Source organism: Rousettus aegyptiacus, unplaced genomic scaffold (genome assembly GCF_014176215.1).
Source record: "Rousettus aegyptiacus isolate mRouAeg1 unplaced genomic scaffold, mRouAeg1.p scaffold_m13_p_2, whole genome shotgun sequence".
Taxonomy (NCBI): Eukaryota; Metazoa; Chordata; class Mammalia; order Chiroptera; family Pteropodidae; genus Rousettus; species Rousettus aegyptiacus.
The window spans coordinates 27,828,263-27,848,565 of NW_023416295.1; the positions used below are offsets into that span (position 1 = coordinate 27,828,263).

The following is a 20,303-nucleotide window of genomic DNA, read 5'->3' on the forward strand; positions in this document are numbered from 1 at the left end:
TCCTGGCTTTCCAACACACGGTCCGTACAGAGACTCCCCAGCCCAGCGTTCCGGACCGGCCTGTCTCGCGAGTCCATTAGCCTCGCGGACCTATACTGTTCGGGTTGTGTTTCCGGACGGATCACAAGTTGAAGAACGGGTCAGGGTAGAGGTTCCCGGGACTTGGAAGAGGACGAGCGTGACCAACTATGGAGGAGCAGCGTATTTCGGTACCTCGGCTCGAGGGCGTTTCGCAGGAGCATTTCATGCAACACCTTTATCCGCAGGTGAGACCCTTGCGCGAGGATGAACGGCGAGAAGCCAGGGGATGAATACCCATCCCTACCATTTGGGTGGCTCCGAATTGTTATCTTGCGCCCCGGGGTGTGGGGGGGAGGCGGCGGGGGGCCGAAAATAGCTGCTTAGCTCTGCTGCCAAGACGAGGGCGCATGGGAGATATTGACTGGTTCATCTGTTAAAGTTTGCGGAGAAAACAGCTTTACGTTTTGGGGGAGCAGGGTGACCATGGAGAGCTGAGTGCCTGAAACGTTTTGCCCAAGAAGCGCTGCTCGCTGCAAGGAGCGTTCCATTATGTAGTTTTCCGTCGTTACCATAGCAATGAAGGGTTGCCCCACCTTCCTATTTTCCTTAGGGTTTCCTAAAATTTAGAGGTTTTTCAGCACCCCACTTTAGGCGCGAACGGCACCTGTCAGTCCACTCTAGTTATTGGACTTAAAGGAGCAATTTTTCATTATGTTATGCCAAAGGAAGCAGCAATGGGAATCCCCAGGAAATGTCCAGTGGTCTGGTTTTGGATTCTCATTTACGGGGTTCTAGTTGAAACGTTGGAATCTTTTATATATGTAATTCGAACCTTAGTTCTTTAAAAAGAAAACTCAGAAAAATGTTAAGGGGAAAAAAAGTATTTTTACTTGTAGTGTTTTGGAAGGGAGTCCAAGCTTCCGAAAAACTGGGAATAAAGAGCCCAGCAGATATTTAAAGCAAAAAATAAAAATAAATAAAAAGCCCACATGATTACAGTTAGCATGCTTATGGCAGAAAACACCCCCAGAAATTTTACTTGATATTTACACCTATAAAGGTGGTCCCAGTGTTGTAGCCGCCAGCCCCCGAAAGACACACAGACCACCAGAACTCAGTGAGTTATAGGAAACACTCTTTATTTAGCCAGCTGGGTCTGCCAGGGATACCCAGGTTGGCTTTACCAGCCCCCAAATTAAGCAGCACCGAAATGTAGAGGTACAGGGTTTTTAAGCCCCAAATCCTATTCTTCATTCCGCCTAAACACAAAGGGCTATCGTTCTTCTGTTCACTACCTGTCAACTCACAGGTCAGGTGTGTAAGCAGGGTTACAGAAGCAGAAAGCTTGTTTAGAATGTTATGTTCCTATAATCAAAGGCCTACGTGTCCATAGTGATAGTCAAACAGTAATTTCCAGTAAGAGTCAATTTTTCAGCCACCACACTAGAGCTACAGTTTGAGTATTTTAAAAGTCAAGGATGAAATTTTTTTTTCTTTAAGGAGTTAGCAGCCCACAGATTCTCATTTATTTAGGGAACTAGTGCTGGATGGGTGGTTGTTATTCACCCCACCTCCACCTCAGGATGTGTTAGTATAAAATGCCTGCAGGGCAGTATTGTGAAAATCAAATGGTTTATGTGAAAGTGCTAAGTAGATGCATAGCAAAACACATTTTGTAATTTAATCTTCCAGGCAAGACATATATCACAAAGAAAGCATCACTGAGTGTCTTTCATAAAGTGAAAAATGACAACTCTCTGGTCACAATGTAAGAAACTAGAAATTAGTAACAAAAATGCAAAACAAGACTTTTCTACTGGGAAACACTAAAGAAAAGCTAACATAGAAATTTCCTATGTGATGAACATGACATTGTAAAAATCACTGGGGCAGAGATGAACTTTTAATCAACAGTGCTGGGAAAGCTTGCTATAGTTATTTAGAAAATGATAAAATTAGATTTATATCTGACACCATACATAAGAGTAATCTCTAAATGGATCAGAGTTCTAAAGGTAAAAAAAAATGAAACTACACAAGCAGTAGAATAAAACAGGGGTAAATTCTTCTAAATTATAGGTCTGTAAAAGGATTTTTTAACTGTAAATCAAAATTCAGGTATAATAAAAAAATTAAGTACATGAAATACAAACAGGGAAAAATATTTTCAACATGTATTTCATAAAAGGCAGTGAAAGCTCATATATGTGAAGAACTTTCAAAAATTAAGTGGAGGAAGTCCAGATATCTTATAAAAAGTGAACAGTTGACAACAATAAAAAAATAAGATAACAATGCCCTCTAAGCATATGAAAAGATGTTCAACTTTTTTTCATAAGTAAAATTAAAGTTACACTAAGATACATTTCTGACCTACCACATGGACAAAAATTAAAAGGCTTTAATAATACACTCTTGGTGAGGCTGTTAAGAAACTGTCAATCACACTTTATGCCAAGTGTTGTGACCCTTATGGAGGGGAATTTGGCATATCTAACAAAACCGTATGTGTTTACTATCTAGCAATTTCTCTTTTGGTAATTTACTCTGGGGATACACCTCCAACAATATGAAAATATTTAAATAGTGTTTATTGTACAACTGAAACTTACCGGATTTCATTAACCAATGTCACCATAATAAAAATAAATAAAGTGTTATTGTACTTGCACATTATTGGAAATAACCTTAAATCTTTGCATAAGAGAGTGATCGATTAAACTGTCCATTTACACTATGGCACACTGAGGTATTAAAAAAAGTGAAAGAGATAATCTGAGTGACAGCAGTGATATCGAGGATATAGTTTTACATTTTTTTTAAAAAACAATCTCTAAAATACAGGTATGCCACTTTTTGTGTAAAAAAAGAAGGGATATAGGAAGTATATGTTTTTGAACAATTGGCAATAAAAGAAATACAGGAACCATAAGTTAGAAATTAATAAGACTGTCTGTAGGGAATGAGTGAATACAAGGTAGAATGTAAATGGGGTGATCTTTTTGTATAGTTTTGACTTTGGGGATCATGTTAATGTTTTACATTCCAAGGTAATAGTAATAAAGTTAACAAGGATTAAGAATGATTTAAAAAACAAAACTAATATAGAATTTTTTTAAAAAAGTGAATCTCAGGAATGGGGAGGATGAAAAGTAAGTCAAGTCACTTTTGAACATAATAACTTTGAGTATATGTTCTCACTCTAAAATAAAAAAAACTGTAAACAAGTACTGAATTCTGGTTAGTAGACTTGTTAAACATCAAGGATGATAGGAACCAGGTTTCTCACTATTAGAGAAGGGATTACACATATATAAACAGTAAAGATTGGAATGAATCTTGTCATATAAGATATGACAGGTATCAGAATCAGAGGTATCATGGTTCATATATATATCCCTTAAGAGTGTGTGTGTGTGTAGTATATATGGAGAGAGATAAATAAATATAGCTATATGCATATATGTGTGTGTGTGTGTGTGTGTATATATATATATATATACATTTTTTTTTTTTTTTTTGAGAGGGTGAGTATATGCACAACTTAGCATTATTTCTTGGTTCTGTCCTCTGAGAAAGCCTGGAAGTAATGACACCTCAATAGCAATGAACACACCTAGCATCCAGGTCATGGTTTCTAAATAGCATTTCCCACTGAAAGAAATGAGAACTCTTTTATGAAATGACTGTAGGGCTGAGGCAGAGAAAGCGTAAGAGGATGCTGGATTGTGTTACTTTGTTACAAAGTAAGCAAGTGCTCAGGTAAAACAAAAACGGTCCTGAGCCACTTTGAAGGGGCTCCTGCTGACCAAATCTGGGATAATTTGAGCATCAAAATTATATTAATAGATTATAACCCAATGACTAAAGTAAATAAGTGCAAAAGTTGACATTTTGACATTAGAATGCTAGCTAATAAATGTAGATGATGGAATTTTTAAATACCATGATCGTTGTACTTAACATAGGCATACTTAACTCAGGCAGGAATTACCAGTTGATCAAAATTAACATCACAAATAGTAAGGCAAATGCCACATGCTATCTGAGGTTGTTGCACTGAGGACACAGCATTGCTTCTGCGGTACATTCCTTCCAAAAATGCATAACCTGAATGTAATTATGAAGAAACATCAGATGAACACAAACTAAAGAGCATTCTACAGAATAACTGGCCTGTGCTCTTCAAAAATGTCAAGGTCATGAGAGAAAAAGGCTGAGGAACTATTCCTGATAAATGAGACATAACTAAATGCAGTATGACATCTCAAATGGGAAAAAAATAACTATAAAGGATATTATTAGGACAGTTAATAAAATTTGGATATGGACCGTGGGTTAGATAATAGTAATATGTCATTATTAACTATAATTTTGATACTTTTGTGATGATGTAAGATAATGTCTTTATTCTCAGGAAAAATGCTCAAGATTTTAGAGCTAAAGTAGCATAATATCAGCAACTTACCATGAAATAGTTCAGGAAAAATTAAATTATCTTGAATAATATCTTCCTCTCTATACACACATAGCAAGAATGAGAGAAGATTAGGTAAAGAAAATGGGGCACAATGTTAGATAAATGGTTGATGAATCAGAGTAAAGGTACATAGGAGTTCTTTGTGTTGTTCTTGAGACTGCCATAATCGCTGACATGGTATCAAAATAAAAAATTACAAACCATATTTGACTATAAATTACAAATTTTAACCATTTATGTTTTTGTCTTAAGTAAAGCTCATGAAAATGCTTTAAGTAATGTTAAGATCTTCCCTATCTCTTAGCTATTGATGGTACTGCTGTTTTGTTTTTATTATCCTAATGTTAAAAGTTTGTGCTAAATATATTACATGAGTCTTCCTCCTGTTTTAATTACAGCATGAATTATCAAAAGGTTTGGGCTTGAGCATATTGGGATCAAGTGTCATTTTTATTTATTTTTGTACCTCTGTTGCCAAATACAACTTCTGATATATTATTGGTTTTCCCTAATTTTTTGTACTTTTTCCCCAATTAAGAGAAAACCTCTAGTGTTGGAAGGAATTGATTTGGGGGCCTGTACAAGCAAATGGACAGTGGATTACCTAAGTCAAGTTGGAGGGAAGAAAGAAGTAAAGATTCATGTTGCTGCAGTTGCCCAGATGGACTTCATTAGTAAGAACTTTGTATATAGGTATTTTCTTCTGAGGTTTACTCTGGGAATACAAATAACTTATTTTAAACCTTTAAAATATTTTTGTGTTATTATGGCACTTCATCATTTGGCTAGTTTTGTATAATCCTGAATAGTTTACTAATTTTTAAAGAACGGCTTTTAAAAGACAAGAATTCTGAGTTAGCATAATTATTCAAAGACATTTCCTATGACCATTTTTAAATACGATATATAACTGATACCTTCTGGAATCACACAAGGAACAGAATTTTCATGCTTCATTAATTAATTGGTCCTACCATGTTAATAATTATTATCTACAGTAATAAATTCTTAAGTTTTCCTTTATAACCTGTTTTGATTTTTAATACCCTTATTTTTGGAAACTTTTCTAAATCCAGATTGTTGTTAGATAAATAGAAGCCCTTGTTTTCCTTTCTGCCCTCTCTGGAAATATAGGACACAGAGTTGCTGTGTTTAGTATAATCTTTGATTAACTCAGATAACTTTTTTAAAAATCAGTCCTAATTTTCTCTTTTGAAAAAATAACCTTAAATACTTTTAATTTTCCTCATGGTGGTTCTTTTATGTTTTAAGATCTCTTAAAAGTAAATAAGAGATAGTTAAAAGCTGCTGGATATCTAAATTTGAAAGCTTTAGATGCTGTAATGTTACAGCTTTAATATACTGTTGATTCCCATGAGTTTCATTAAAAATGTTTAAAAAATTAACAGCTTTCAAATTCTGAGCATGTGTAGTTCCCAGCAAATTCAATCTATTGAGAAACCATGTAGTTCACAATAGCCTGATTTTTAAAAGGAGTTAGCTCTCACTGTTCCTTCCAGAGTTTAGAGATGGTTAAACAGAGCTTCTAATGTCCAGGGCCATTTCTTTCTCATTAGAGTTTTCCAAGCTCATATAGCAGCTTGCCAAAGTATTTTCAGTTTCTGATCCTTTGAATATTCACCATTATAGTTTTGGTTTTTTAATAGGCCATGAATTTAATTTAATTGCCATAGTTTTTCCAAGTGTAAGAACCTTTCATTTTTTATTAAATCAAGAAAAAGAAAGAAAGTGCTGGAATGATAAGCGTTTTTCTGATTGCAGTTAATGATGTTTATTTCCCAGAGATTCCGATGCTGTAACAAGTAGTTATTGAAACTTCATTTTAAATTGCCTTGATGTTTTGGCATGTCCTGTAAACTTTTTGAAACTTAATTTTGAAGCACATACATTATGTAATAGTTCTTACCCAAGCTTTCTCCAAAGCTTTCATTAGAGCTACTAAAGAGTTGCAAGATTATTTTCTTAGTGCAAGAAAAAAAAATCAATTTAATCATTTTTGGCAGTTAACGGGGAGTAGAAAAGAAGGGAGGCATTTAGGCTAAAGAAAGAATAGAAAGTAATAAATCTTACACACATTTATCATTATTATCACTTCAGTTTAACAATAATTATAATGCAGATGAACAAACAGAGACTAAAAAATGTTGAGTAATTTACCTGAGATTATATAGCTTGAAATGATGGAATCAGGACTTATACCCAAATTTGTGTGACTCCATGGAGCTCATGATCCTAACCCCAATTTGATACTACCTCCTTTGCTAGTCTGTGCAACAGTCGACCAATGCAACTTCAGTACCAGATGCCCTTTTTGAATCATCCATGGGCTGGATAAGATCTTAAGGCTTAAGAACTTCCTAGTTCATATACTTTATTTCCCTCTCTCTCACCTTTGCTTCTGCAGAATGTCTGACATGTACCACTACCTAAGGGAGAAGGTTGCTGGGGGCACCCCGTTCTGCTTCTCTGGACTGAGCTACTCTATCTGCTCTGTTCTTATAAAGGTCTTGAAACACTTATGGGTTCTCCTGAGTAAAAAAGCTAAGCCTGGGCAATTGCACCAATTATAAGAGATAGCTCTGGGCCAGAGAGACTTCCACAGTGTTCCCAAACTCTTAAAGATGCTTTAGTGGGAATGAAGGGTATATGGCAAGGTCAGAGATGGAAAACATTGAATAGGAGGATGCCAAGTAAATTTGTTGATATAATTAGCCAGAAGCTATAGTAGGAAATTGGTCTAAGTAGATGGCAGATTTCTTTCTCTCTTGCAGTGTTCACTCTACATAACTAACAGCAGTGTCCTCAAGTTCAGATTGACATTCATGGTCACAGGACCCACTGGTCTATAAGCTGGCATCAGATTCACTTGGCTTTGCAGGAAACAGAATTCTAGCAAGATATTATCAGTAGGAGTCCTTATACTAATCTAGGAGCCATTTCTTGGCTCACCAAGTAACAGCTTACTTGTAAAGGAACAGGACTATAGAGGTGGATGCAGAAATACCCTAACTTAGATACCAGTAGCATGACAGACTCATGAACTTCCATGTTCCTCCAAGGGGCTTACTCATTTGCAAGAGTTACACTGCACACAGGGAAGTCAAATCCTCTGCCTCCTAATAAGTATTTATAGTCCACTCACCAGCCTTCTAGTCCAGACATAGTTTACCAGTCAAGGGTCATTTTTATAATAAACAGTGTTACCTGATATCACAGCTGACATTCCATGTTTATCTTAATCCTGTTCATTTCTGGGAAAACATTGCTAGGAGAAAGGAAGCCCAAGGTCATCTTCTTATAGAGGAGGAGAAAGCATTTTGTTAACTCTTTCTCTCCATCTCTCCCTAGTACAGATTTCAAGTGGAAAGATATTTGATAGTAAGAATGAAAAGATTACAACTCTTAATCAAAGGTTTGGAGGCTGGAGTGCAGTGGGAGAGAAGAGGAAAGTAGGCAGTACTTTTGATTTTAGAAGGTTGAAGATATAGGATGGGACCTAGAGAAGGGATTGCCTTTCAGGCTCAAGAATGCAAGGTAAAGGATATAAACTTGGCTTCTATGGTATTTAGCCCTGTTCACCAGGGTGCAAGGAACCAGGCATTTGGGCAGAAATATTGAAGAAGAATAAAACTTTTGTTTCACTAAAATTCTCCTTGAGATATTTACTCAGAAGCCTTAAAATGACAGAGGGTGGTGTAGGAGGATGAGAACAAGTGTTTTGTGTTCTATGGTAGTACCAGAAGGCAGGAAGATCAGTGAGAGGAGAAGGGACTTTATCTTCATTGGATCCTTTGCCTACTGTCTCTTCCAAAGAAGCACTAGTAGTTGCCCCATTCATCACTGGATTTTTTTTTGCCATGACACTTGGTAGTAGGTAGCAAAAAGAGCTTGAAAGTTTGTGTATTTCCAAAGGTCATCAAACAATGTAAAAACATTTTTCTAGCAGTAACTTGGAATAGGAGGATGCTGACATGAGAAGGATCCATCTCTACCATAGATTTAAAAATATTTACTTTTTGAAATCACAATTTCAGACAACCTCGGTCAAATAAGCACACCACTAAATGAATTTTGAAAATTTAGAATTCCACATAATAGATTTTAATAAAAAATTATGGATATTGTAAAACAGAAGATCATCTCTAATTCTAAGCCCCTATATATAGTGATTAGAGTATTATTTTTTGATTTATTATTATTTAATCCAAGAATTCTTTTATGTTTATTTCAGAACTTTACCTTTTGACAAGTTGGTTCAGAGGGCTGCTGAAGAAAAGCATAAAGAATTCTTCATTTCAGAGGTAATTGATTTTAACATTCTTTAGAAAGCATTAATATCTGTATACTAAGTGAATTTTCTTATAAGAACATTAGGTATATAACAGCAATAGCCTTCTTTGATACACTTCTTTGATATACTACAGCTGTAGTTACTTTTAAGGTTTGGTTGTGATGCCATAGATATTAATTCTGCTATTTATTAGATCTTAAACATTGGCCGAATTATTTTTGTGTCTCAGTATACTCAGTTAGAAAATAGGAATAATAACAGTACCTATTTCATAGGGGTTTTGTAATGATTAAATAAAATCCATACTTCACTCAGTGCTTGACTAGAAACTACTCGCTAAATTTTAGCCATTAATATTTAATATTCCTTTCTTTGAAAATGCTTTGGTCTGATATGCCAAATTCAATTGCTAATGGAGAACTTTATTTTCATCTTATTGACTATTAGACTATTTCTGTATTTTATGTTAGTTGTTATCAGTGTATTGTGTGTATTTGCTGTATATAACATTTGTTCAGAAGTATTCTACTCATTTACATTATAATCCACCTTTAAGTAGAGCAATTCAAATATCTTGAGATAAGGCATTGAGGCTTATAATATATAAATACATTTTAAAAATTCATTGTCATCTCAAAAGCACATTTCAAAAATAAACTTTTTTAAGCATTGAATAAAGTTGCATTTGAGCTAGCTGTATTGGTGGTCAGTTTGATTGTAAAAGGTGTTTCATTTTCACAGTTGTCTCATCAAGTACAGGTTATACTAGATTACCACTAACATCCCTACAAACTCTGGAGGTCTGTGGTTCTATAGTATAACTAGAATGTCTACTAAAATTGATTTCATTAGCCATACCTGAAAAATGGTAATTTAACTTTATGCTTATGCTTTAACATGTAGGTTCAGTTTTCCTTTGGTACTTTTCTGTCCAATGGTAATGAGAGACACAGCTTAAATAGCTATGAAATGTCAAGTGAAGTAAAAGAAATAGAAACGAGGTAAAGGATTAAAGTCTAAAAATCGTGGTAAATGTGTAAATAAGATGAGTATGGGCTGTCAGTTTGGTCCTCCAGGAAGCAGATGCTGAGATAGAGTTAGGAGTGCAAAAAATTTCATTGGGAAATAATACTTGTGAAAGGAAAGGGGACAACTGGGTACTGGGAAACCGTCAACCAGTGCTACAGATCTGACAGAGTCTGCCAACTCAGTATGGAACTCCTGAGCAAAGATTGCCTGTTAGAGGAGTCCCGTATTGGGTAGCATTGTCTAGGTCTTTTACCATCTTGCTCAGTCATCGCTTGGTTCAAAGGCTGAGGGGAACCTGAAGGAGTTAGCAGCTGGCAGCTGGAAGTTAATCTCACTCCTTGCAATGAAATAGTGAGTACTTTCTCAAAGGGAGAGTCTGAGCAGTGTATTTCTGTATCTGCCACATATTTTATAAATCCTAAATATTAGAATTGGTAGAAAACTTAGAATTTTGAAGAACATACTTGAAACCTAATTAGCCAGTAATTTATAGAATTTACCTGATACGATACTAGTTAAAAATACAAAAACAGTTGAAAGCTTAGTTAAATTTATGATCATAGATTTATAATGTGTTGTTACAGTAAATAAGATATATTTTGAAGTTTGTGTTACAACACTCAGTGTAGGGATAAAAGAGGCAGAATTCTTGTTTTGAATTGCGCCTGTGCTTGACCCAGTATATCTCAGTTGTCTAATTCTTATAGGAAATGCAAGCACTAGTAACGTTTTATAATTTAAACAGTTCCTTATTATAGCTACTCAGTGAAGTATAATTGATCGTTTTTTAAAGTAGCAACTTCATTTATTACTATAAGATGTCATATTTCTAATTCCTAATGAGCTCACTTTGGCTTGAGAATTTATATAATCAGGGATAGGCTTAGCTTGGTAAAATACAGTGTTTCAGAATTTTTAAAAAAAATTATTATTAAAAGTATAAAATATTTTATTTATCCTCTATTCAATATTTGCATCATATTAGTTTGTTCTTGGCCCTCAGCAATATCTCAAGATCATGTGCTATACAAATGGGAATGAAAATTCTTTTAGGTCTTAAGACATTTTTAGGAATTCATATGATTTAGAGTATAAAGTCTAAGCATTGTGGTATGTGTATATTGCCTTTAGAATTTATTTTACTTAATGTTTTGAGGATTCAGTCATTATTATGAGACATTTCTTCATTTGACCACCAGAGAGCATTAGTTGAAAGAGTAGAAAAATGGAACGTTTATGAAAATGACTTAAAACTGGGGTAGATTTTAGGACTTGTTTCCTTCCATCTTTACTTTCTAATATTTTTACATGACTACTGATGTTGTTTTTCTTTGGGATATTTAAGAATGAGAAGTACTACTTACGGTCACTTGGGGAAGACCCTAGAAAGGTAAGAATTCTGAATATCAAACGATTGCTTAAAGCTTACGTGGATGTATATATTTTAACTGGCACTATCATTTTTATACTTAGTGTCTGACATATGACCCATTTTATGTTTTTTCTGTTTTTCACAGTGATTCTAGCCCTTGAATAAGAAGTACGTCTATTAAAAGTTGATAAGTTAGTTTTCAAGCAGGACCATAGAATCTTAGTGTTTAAAGTCATCTGCTCTAATCTCTACACAATTAAGAAATCCTTTCTACTGTACATTTTACAGATTGCCATTCAGCTAATAAAATATAATCTAAAATAACTAAAAATTCCAAATAATTTATGTAACCTTTGACATGCATTCAGAATCCAGTTACTGTGGCTTCATTGCTAAGGAGTGGTCCTTGAAATAACCAAATAAGATTATATTTTTGCCTGTATGTCACCATTTAGTTCTTTACCTTCTTTTATTCTTCTTCAGTAGAACCCACAGGTTTTATATAGTCGATAACATTCAGGTTGTTGACTCCTAAACTTAAAATACTCGATCTTAGATGACAATTGTATTAATCTTGCTTTAAGTAGGAAGAACATTCCTATAAAAGGAGCATCGTAAACTTAATAGTAATGATATTGTTGAATCTGCAGTCTTGTTATACAGTCTGTTATTCCTTTATTTGTTGGCTATGGTAATGCTCTAGTATTTTAGAGTAGTAAACAGAGTTTTGCCCCATTCCTTCTTAATATCGTGGACTCTGATGGCAGCCTTAGATAAAATAAGCATTATGCCAATGTTATGTTTATTATTTAAAATTTTGTTGTTTCTCTCAATGCAGGATGTTGCAGATATCAGAAAGCAGTTTCCTTTACTGGAAGGAGACATTAAGTTTCCAAAACTTTTCAAAGAGGAACAATTCTTTTCCAGTGTTTTTCGAATTAGCTCACCAGGATTACAACTTTGGACCCACTATGATGTATGCTACACAAATGAGACATCTAAAAGCTACTGTAGATCTTTAGCATCCATAGATATAATAGTCACAGTTTCAACTCTGTAGGTTACCCTAAAGATCCTTGACATGTAATTTGCTGAATGGTGAGGTTTAAAAAACAGATGCTCTCTGCAAGGTGGTGATATGGGAGTGAATTATTAACTAATGTTAAAGCTTATTTTCTCAACATGTGCATTTCTCTGGCCTTGTTCTTGATTCATCATATATGTATATCAAGTTTTATGCAGTGTGTGGTTTTTTTTTTACATGTGAAAAATGGCCAGCAGATGAGGGTGAAAATTATGAAAGTGGAAAAAGTGATGAGATAATGTTATGAGGATGTTGAAATGATACACATAACTAGATGGAACTGTTTTTAGGATAATGGCAGAAGTTTGTGGAGAGCCATTTCCAATTGTAAGAATTCAGGAGATATCCGAAGGTCTTAGGATATATATCCCCCGAGGATTTCACCTGCTTGTTGTATTTGTTGAGTAGCAAGATGTGTAGATTATTGATTTTGATAATTTATTCTATGGTGTTATAATTTTATTTTCTTAAATATATGCATACAAATATTTTAAAAGACATTAAAATCTAGTGTTGTGTATAGTTTGGTGTTGGGTGGAGATATTTGGAAAGCTAAAGCAATACCTAAGAGATGTCTAAATATAAAGGAATTTTGTTTTAAAGTTCTAAGTCGAACTATATTAAGTTTTATAAGCATGTTGTATAATTCAGCTGAAGACCTGTCCTAGGAGTAGTTTAACCTAGCAACTGTAATTAAGTGAGATAGACATAAAATCTTAACGTACTGTTTTTTAAAGGTTTTACATAAAGTGATCACGTAAGAAAATGATGTGATAACTCAAATACATTTTTAACTATATTCTTTGACTGTTTTAAATTTTAAGTAGTATCTGTTTTATATTGAGTTATAGTGGAATATTATAAAGCTTTTCTTAAGTTAAAACTAACACAAAGGAATGCTAGTGATATAGTTAAGGTTTATATAAGTAAAGGCTTAGTGGTTAAAGGAGAAATGCTTAAATAGAAGAGAGATGTAAATAATCATGAATGTATTTTGCTTAGTATATACTTTAATTCCTTAGTTGAGAATTACGTAGCTCTGCTTTTTAACATTTTCCACAACCTGTACCAACAAAGTACACCCTTGCATGCCCAAGAAGAGTCAAGATTGCTCCATTAACAAGTATATCAAAAAAATTTGCCGGGTTATAGTCCTAAAGCAGTAATTTAGAAATTGAGATACCTGTAACCATATTATAGTTGGCCATATATTAAAAGTTACTAAAAGAGCAGTGGTTGCCACAATACCTTGTATTTTCCCAACACATAATTTTTCTAAGTGCTTTCAATCTGTTGTTGAATGTTGGCCTTATAGCATTGCTTGACAGACAAGTAGTATATACTAATCAAGGGGAGCCTCGAGTAGGTGTAACCACTCTCACTGTTGTAATGGTGGGGCAAGGGCATGTAGTTTTGACTTCAGATTTCCTAATGGCTTGCCAGCGTTTTCCATTTTAAGGCTGTGCCGCAGAAATATCTTTAATAAAGGCACGGTTGTGTTTGGAATACAAGTATTTTCATTGGAATATTATTAGAAGAGTTTTAGATAATGTGAGTCAAGTCTTACTAAAGGATAAGATTTACAGTTAACTGAATATCATTGGTTCTATGTATGTAAGTTTTAGGTATTTCTTATCTATAAGTTCTCATTTGTCTTCAGGTAATGGATAACATTTTAATACAAGTGACAGGAAAAAAGCGTGTAGTACTGTTCAGTCCTCGAGATGCCCAGTATTTATATTTATCAGGTACTTTTTATTTTTTAAGTGAATATTTCTAAAGTAGTTTATTCAGCTACTCTTTTTGAGAATTTTTTTTATTCGCATAGAAAAACATTTTAAGGCTTCTTCCTAATTATAATGTATTGTGTTCTCCATTGTGTACATGTATACATGTAATGACAGCCAACATAAAGAATGAGATTTTAGGTTTTCTTAATTGTATTATATGGCTATCAATGGTCATAAATAAAGGGTGGGTCATGGAAAGGAGAATAATAATTGTTCTCACTGTGGGTACTGTAAGTAATTGTACAGAAAATAAATTTTCAAGTTTATGTAATTTTTTAAAAACACTAACTTCGTTCTATCTTTATTATCCTTTTTCGGAACTTTTCAGGTACTAAATCAGAAGTACTGAATATAGATAACCCAGACTTAGCTAAATATCCACTGTTTTCCCAGGCTAGAAGGTATGAATGTTCCCTTAAAGCTGGAGATGTGTTATTCATTCCTGGTAAGATTTCTAGAACTCAGTAATTTGCTATTTATAAAATCTGTACTCTGTCACTTATCCATTACATGATTTTTTTAGTACAAAAATATATTTGTAATATGTATTTTGTCCTGTACAATATATTTTTTATTCACAAATGTGTGTGTGTGTAAAGTATGCTTAGGCAAATTTTTAGAAAATTAACAGTCTTTTTCAAAGGCAACCTATAAATATATTTTTATATACTCCAGATTATTTTATTAAATGACGTCAAGCAAGATACCTTTCTATCTGGGAAAATATTATACCTGGTTTTTCTTTTTAATTATTTTATTTCTAACATATTTATATGTTTTAGAACTATGTAATTTAAGTAGTTACTAAGAAATGGTAAATATATTTTAAAGCCAAAACAGATTAGAGGTTTTATTAAATATCAAAATGTTATAATTTCCAACACTTGTGATGTCTTTTATGTGCATTATTTTTCTACAGTCTGAATTAGTGTTAGTTAATTTCTTTGTACAATAAATAAGCATTAGTTACTAACCAGTAATGTAATTAATATCTGTAATTATGATTCTGAAATGAATACCAGAAAATTTTAAAAACCATAATTAAGATTAAAAGGGTGCATTAACAAATTCTATTCTATAGTTATTTCCCCATATCTAAGTTAATATATTTATAAACATTAATACCTTTTTTCAGTGATGAAATTAAGTTAAACACTATTAATGAATATTAAGTGTAAAAATATTAGTGAAAATATGATCTTATTTGAGGCTAGATTATAAATTGCTTGAGAACAAGAAACCATATGTTGTTAATCTTTGTATCCGCCCCCCCCCCACCCGCCCCAGGGGCTGGATACAATGTCCTTCATATAATTAATTGTCTATAAAAATTTGATACATTGACTTTTTATATTCATTGAAAACAATCAGCACACTAGTCTTTAAATTTGTTGCCATTATTTAAATTTTGGAGTTTTTTTATCTTTAGAATATGGTTAAGGGTTATGTAGTTTTCCCTTATTCTGTGCACAATTTTTTTTAAAAAAGTAAAACCAGAAATACTGAACATATGCATATATTTTGAAATAAAAGCAAAAGCCCCATCTTTGGATTTAAATTTAACAAAATGTTTAGCTTTTTTTCCTGTTTTACTAAATAAGGAAAAAGAGATTCTGAAAGAAAGAGTGCTTAAGATTAAAACCATGTTTGAAAACAAGTTTTGCAAGTCAAAATATTTTAAGCTTTTGTTTTTCCTAGAGCACTCTGAGTTTGTTTCTAAAATTTAGTATCTTGTAAGTCTTCCTTTCATTGTTTGACTAGCTTAAACCTTTTTTTAATGTGATTGTTACTTTATCTTTGTTATATTGTGGTATTGCTTTAGTATTCCTGTAGCACCCATATTTTAAAAATGTTTAAACTCAATTGAAAACAAAGAAGCAAACTTTATAGTGGAAGTAAAAAATAGCTATATAATATGAAAAAATTTACTCATCTTCTCAACCAAAATGTTTGCTCTAGTTTTATATACTTATTTTAAAGGAGCTGAAAAAAATACAAGCTGATTGTAATTGCATTAGAAATATAAAACTGAATAGGCTACAATGAATGCAAATTTAAGTAAGTAAGAAAATCAAATACAGCTTGAACAGGAAGTCTCTGAGAACAAAAGTACTGTACTGAGCAAGAAAAGGTCATATATACTCCTCAAATAATTGAAATGTTCTGTGTACAAAAGAAATAGTTTTGATGTGGTCATGGGACTCAGGAAGTGTAAACAAGTAACAAAACACAGCCCCAAATTACAAAACTACAAAACAAATATAACTTTATTATGTCTTTTAAGTTAAAAAGGAAAAATTGCTTTTTCCAAAGGTTTTAAATGTAGGGTTGTGCTGTTGACACTTTAAATTGGTTGGCAGTTCATAAAAGTTAAAATGATTCTGTTAAAAACTGGGAGTATGCTAACGAAGGAATCTTCGTTACAAGAATTATTTCTTACATTGGCTACATGCATTTCGTGATATTTCACTGACATTTTATTTTTTTTAACTGTAGTTCTTATTTTTAACTTAAATTTTTTTTTTCTCCAGCTTTATGGTTCCATAATGTAATTTCTGAAGAGTTTGGAGTGGGAGTGAATGTCTTTTGGAAGCACCTTCCGTCTGAATGCTATGATAAAACAGATACCTATGGAAACAAAGATCCTACAGCAGCATCAAGAGCTGCACAAATTTTGGACAGAGCCATAAAAACACTAGCTGAATTACCAGAGGAATACCAGGACTTCTATGCACGGCGAATGGTCTTACACATTCAAGACAAAGCCTATAGCAAAAACTTTGAGTAAATAACAGAGCGAATGCAATGAATCTAAACTTGTAAATAGAGTTCAGCTCAAATACTAGAAAAATATACAAGATGTAAATTATTTTTATAGATTCTTTGTTAAAAGAGGAAAGATAAATCAGTCTCAGATTATATTACAGATTAAAATATAGATTAAATAAGAATCAAGGGATGTTTATGTGGCTTCTATTTAATACAGATTGTTATGGTTCAAAGAATGTGTACTGGAACTACTCTTTAGCTTTTAGGTGCAAATAACTAAAAATTCAAAGTGACTTAAGAAAATGCATTGAATCATTATACATGAAGTCTCATGATAATTGGGCTTCTGATCTATTTCTGATCCAGTGACTTAGTAGTGTCATTAAGAACCTCGGGGTTTTTTCCTCCCTTTTTCAACTGCTGCATTGGCATCATTCTAAGGCTGGCTACCTCATGGTCATGGAATGATTGCCAGTAGCAGTTGGGGCCGTGTGCACCTTCATTTAAATGCAGTGGAGGAGTCAGGCTGGATTCCAGGGGCCCTGTAAATACAAGAAAGCTTTCCCAGAGTTTGCCACCAAATCCTTGGTCTCACTAATCTAAAGTGGCTTAGACCAGTCCATCCGCTAGCCAGGCACTGGCAAGAGGTATGGAATAACCCCTGGGCCAGTCAGGTCTCCTGGAGCTAAGGTACATGAGGTACATATGGGGGCAGAATGATTATTTTTGAAATCAGGATTCTGATAAGGAAAAATGATGGGCAACCAACAAATATCTACTACATTAATCTTTTGAGCTTTTACGTACAGATGCCTGGGTACTAACTTTATAGACTGATTCAGTGTTTCAGGTTTTACCAGACCTGTGTTTGATAGACATCATAGGTTATTTTGATGCATAATCAGGACTGAGAACAACTGGATTAGATGATAGTAATTTAGATTACTAGTTTTGTGATTCATTTAAAACAAATTAATGATTCTGGTTTTTCTTGGAACCCAGTATATGTTAGGCCTGCCCCTTTTTTTCAGGTTTTGAATGTCAAAAAATATTCAAATTAGTTTTAATTTATACTATGGCTAAACTTCAACCTCATTCAAGTTTTCTCCACGAAATGCTTTTCCACTTATCCCTTAAAAAAATATATTAAAAAGAAAAAAAGTGAGAGCCCAAAAATGTCACCATTGAAGACAATGAGCCATTGTATATGGATCTGTGCCATTCTTTGTTTTGGACCTTAGTAATTATTTGCACTGTCATTGAAGATGAAATATATTTCATAAACACAAATGTGCCCATCTAAAAGGATCTGAGTATATCAATTTGGTATATTTTAATTCAGAGAGAATAATTTTTTTCTATTGGGAATAATTCATTTCTGTATTTGGAGTTGGATTAATTTCAAGTATAAAAAATTATCAGAAAGGAAAAGTATAAAAAACTGTTGTGAACTTCCTAGGTGTCTTTGAAAAAAGATATTGAAGTTAAACTCTGATCAACAAAAGTGAAGAGAATCTGTCAGAAAAGAAATTGTTATGTTAGATCTAATTATTACATTTTGATATTTGGTTATGTCTTAGGTTAAGCAAAGAACTTTTTTACATGACTCTTGGGAAGAAAAAAAGGACAATGCCCTTGTTTGAACAGTATTTATAGTCAATTATTTAATAAACCCTCTGTTTTGCCCTCCTCCCCCCTACTCTTTAACCAGTAGGCGAATCATTGCAAAGTGTATACCCAGAGCCATGTAGAAAATTTGGAAAACTGAGATTACAGTTTTGCTCAATGAATATTCATTTTAATTGTTTATTTGGGAAGCAAACTGAATGATCTTAGGCAAGTTAATCTTAATGAAGCTTGTTTTCCTCATCTTTAAAATAGAACTAAGACTTTGTAGGGTTGCTACAGAAATATAGAGTTGGTTCAAAGGTAGGCACATAATTGATGACTGGTAGTAGCTTCCACTTTTATTTCTTTGCCGAGTGATTTGAGGTTAGTTATGGTATCTGGAAAGCTTGAGATGAACACTTTGGGAAGTTTTAAAATTAATTCTCTGGTTATAATTCTAATGTTGGTGTTTGTTTTAATCTTTTTGCCTACCTAGTTAAGACCAAACGAGATGTTTTTCATGTATAAAACATTACAGTATTTGCTGTAATTTATCAGGAATTTCAAATCTTAGAATTTTATTGTTGAAAGGGATCTTAGAAATCACTAATCAATCCAGATTGCTTAAATGATGATCCGGGCTCACAAAACTAGGTGATAGAAACTGGAATTAGTTATGGTGACCAGGTTAGTAATTCATTCTTTCTGCCTTAGGTGCAGCTCATCTCAAATACTTCTGAATACATTATATAATTATTTGGCTACAGTTTGGGGGCTTGGCCTGATGCACAAAGGAATAGTTTTCCTCTGCCAACAAAACTTCTCATTGTACTGCTTGCTACATAGACAAGGGATACAAAGTTAAGACTAATGATGAACAGGTAGACAGCAGGGTATAATATAAAAATGGAATACCATGCAGTAAAAGAATGAGGCAGAGATATATGTAGGTACTGGCAAGGAATTTTTCCAAGGTAATGAGAAAAAGGTTTGAAATTGGGTATATGCTGCCATTTTGTAAAACAAAGATATGTTGTAAGTAAACATATTTGTACATACATAGAATTATTACTGCAGCGATATATGAGAAACCAGTGAGAGTCACTGCCTCAGGTTAGACAAATAGGTAGCAGACAAATCGTTTGAAATTTTTGCTCCTGTATTTTAAAATTAATTTAAAAAATAACGTGTATGTTGTAATTAGCTTTTCATGAACACATTAACAGTATGTCTTGATACATAATTACATTGGAATGCTATTTATTCAGCAATGAATTTCAGACTTATCACTTCCATAAAATATAAAAAGGGAAACAAAGTCCAGAAGGCTTATTTTCTATCTTTCCAACCTTTTTAATAGCAGCTATGTGAACATTTGGAAAGAACCTTAGTAACAAGGCTTTTCTCTCATCTATCTAAAGTTGCTAGTAGACATCTAAGCTGAATTTAAGAGGTTGCCAAAAAAAAAAAAAAAAAAAAAAAAACAGGAAGCTGGTATGCAGGTCTGGATGGAATTGGAACTGTGCTGCTGTGATTCCTTTCCCCAGCGCTAAAACACAGATGTAGTCAGGAGGAACTAACATAGATTGGCAGTCACCCACATATCTCTGGTGTTACCTTAAAGTCTTATTTTAAGCATACAGGCCATGAGTGTTTGAATGTCTTAAATACACCTACATTGTATCAATTTTTAAAGTTTCATAAAATGGGATACTAAAATGGCCATCTGACTCCGCTTCTCTTCCACTAACAGAGCTACTAGGTCTCCCTGTCTTTGGAAAGAGCAACCTGAATTTACAGACAAAAAGTCTATCTACATGTATATCTTATCCGTTAAA

At 33.5% G+C, this 20,303-nt stretch overlaps 1 protein-coding gene across 3 annotated transcripts; it reads left to right on the plus strand.

Annotated features, from left to right (window-relative positions):
- Positions 1-53: 53 nt before the first annotated feature.
- Positions 54-19,949, plus strand: TYW5 (tRNA-yW synthesizing protein 5). 3 transcript variants are annotated; one of them, XM_016131112.2, is made up of 8 exons: positions 54-266; positions 5,040-5,194; positions 8,754-8,823; positions 11,188-11,232; positions 12,053-12,190; positions 13,959-14,046; positions 14,417-14,533; positions 16,620-19,949. In XM_016131112.2, exons 1-8 carry the CDS (start codon positions 189-191, stop codon positions 16,874-16,876), a joined length of 948 nt encoding a protein of 315 aa, XP_015986598.1. In that variant the 5' UTR covers positions 54-188; the 3' UTR covers positions 16,877-19,949. The 3 variants fall into 3 exon arrangements, with proteins under 3 accessions (XP_015986598.1, XP_015986599.1, XP_015986600.1); XM_016131113.2 differs by lacking the exon at positions 12,053-12,190; XM_016131114.2 differs by lacking the exons at positions 11,188-11,232; positions 12,053-12,190.
- The last annotated feature ends 354 nt before the right edge of the window (positions 19,950-20,303 follow it).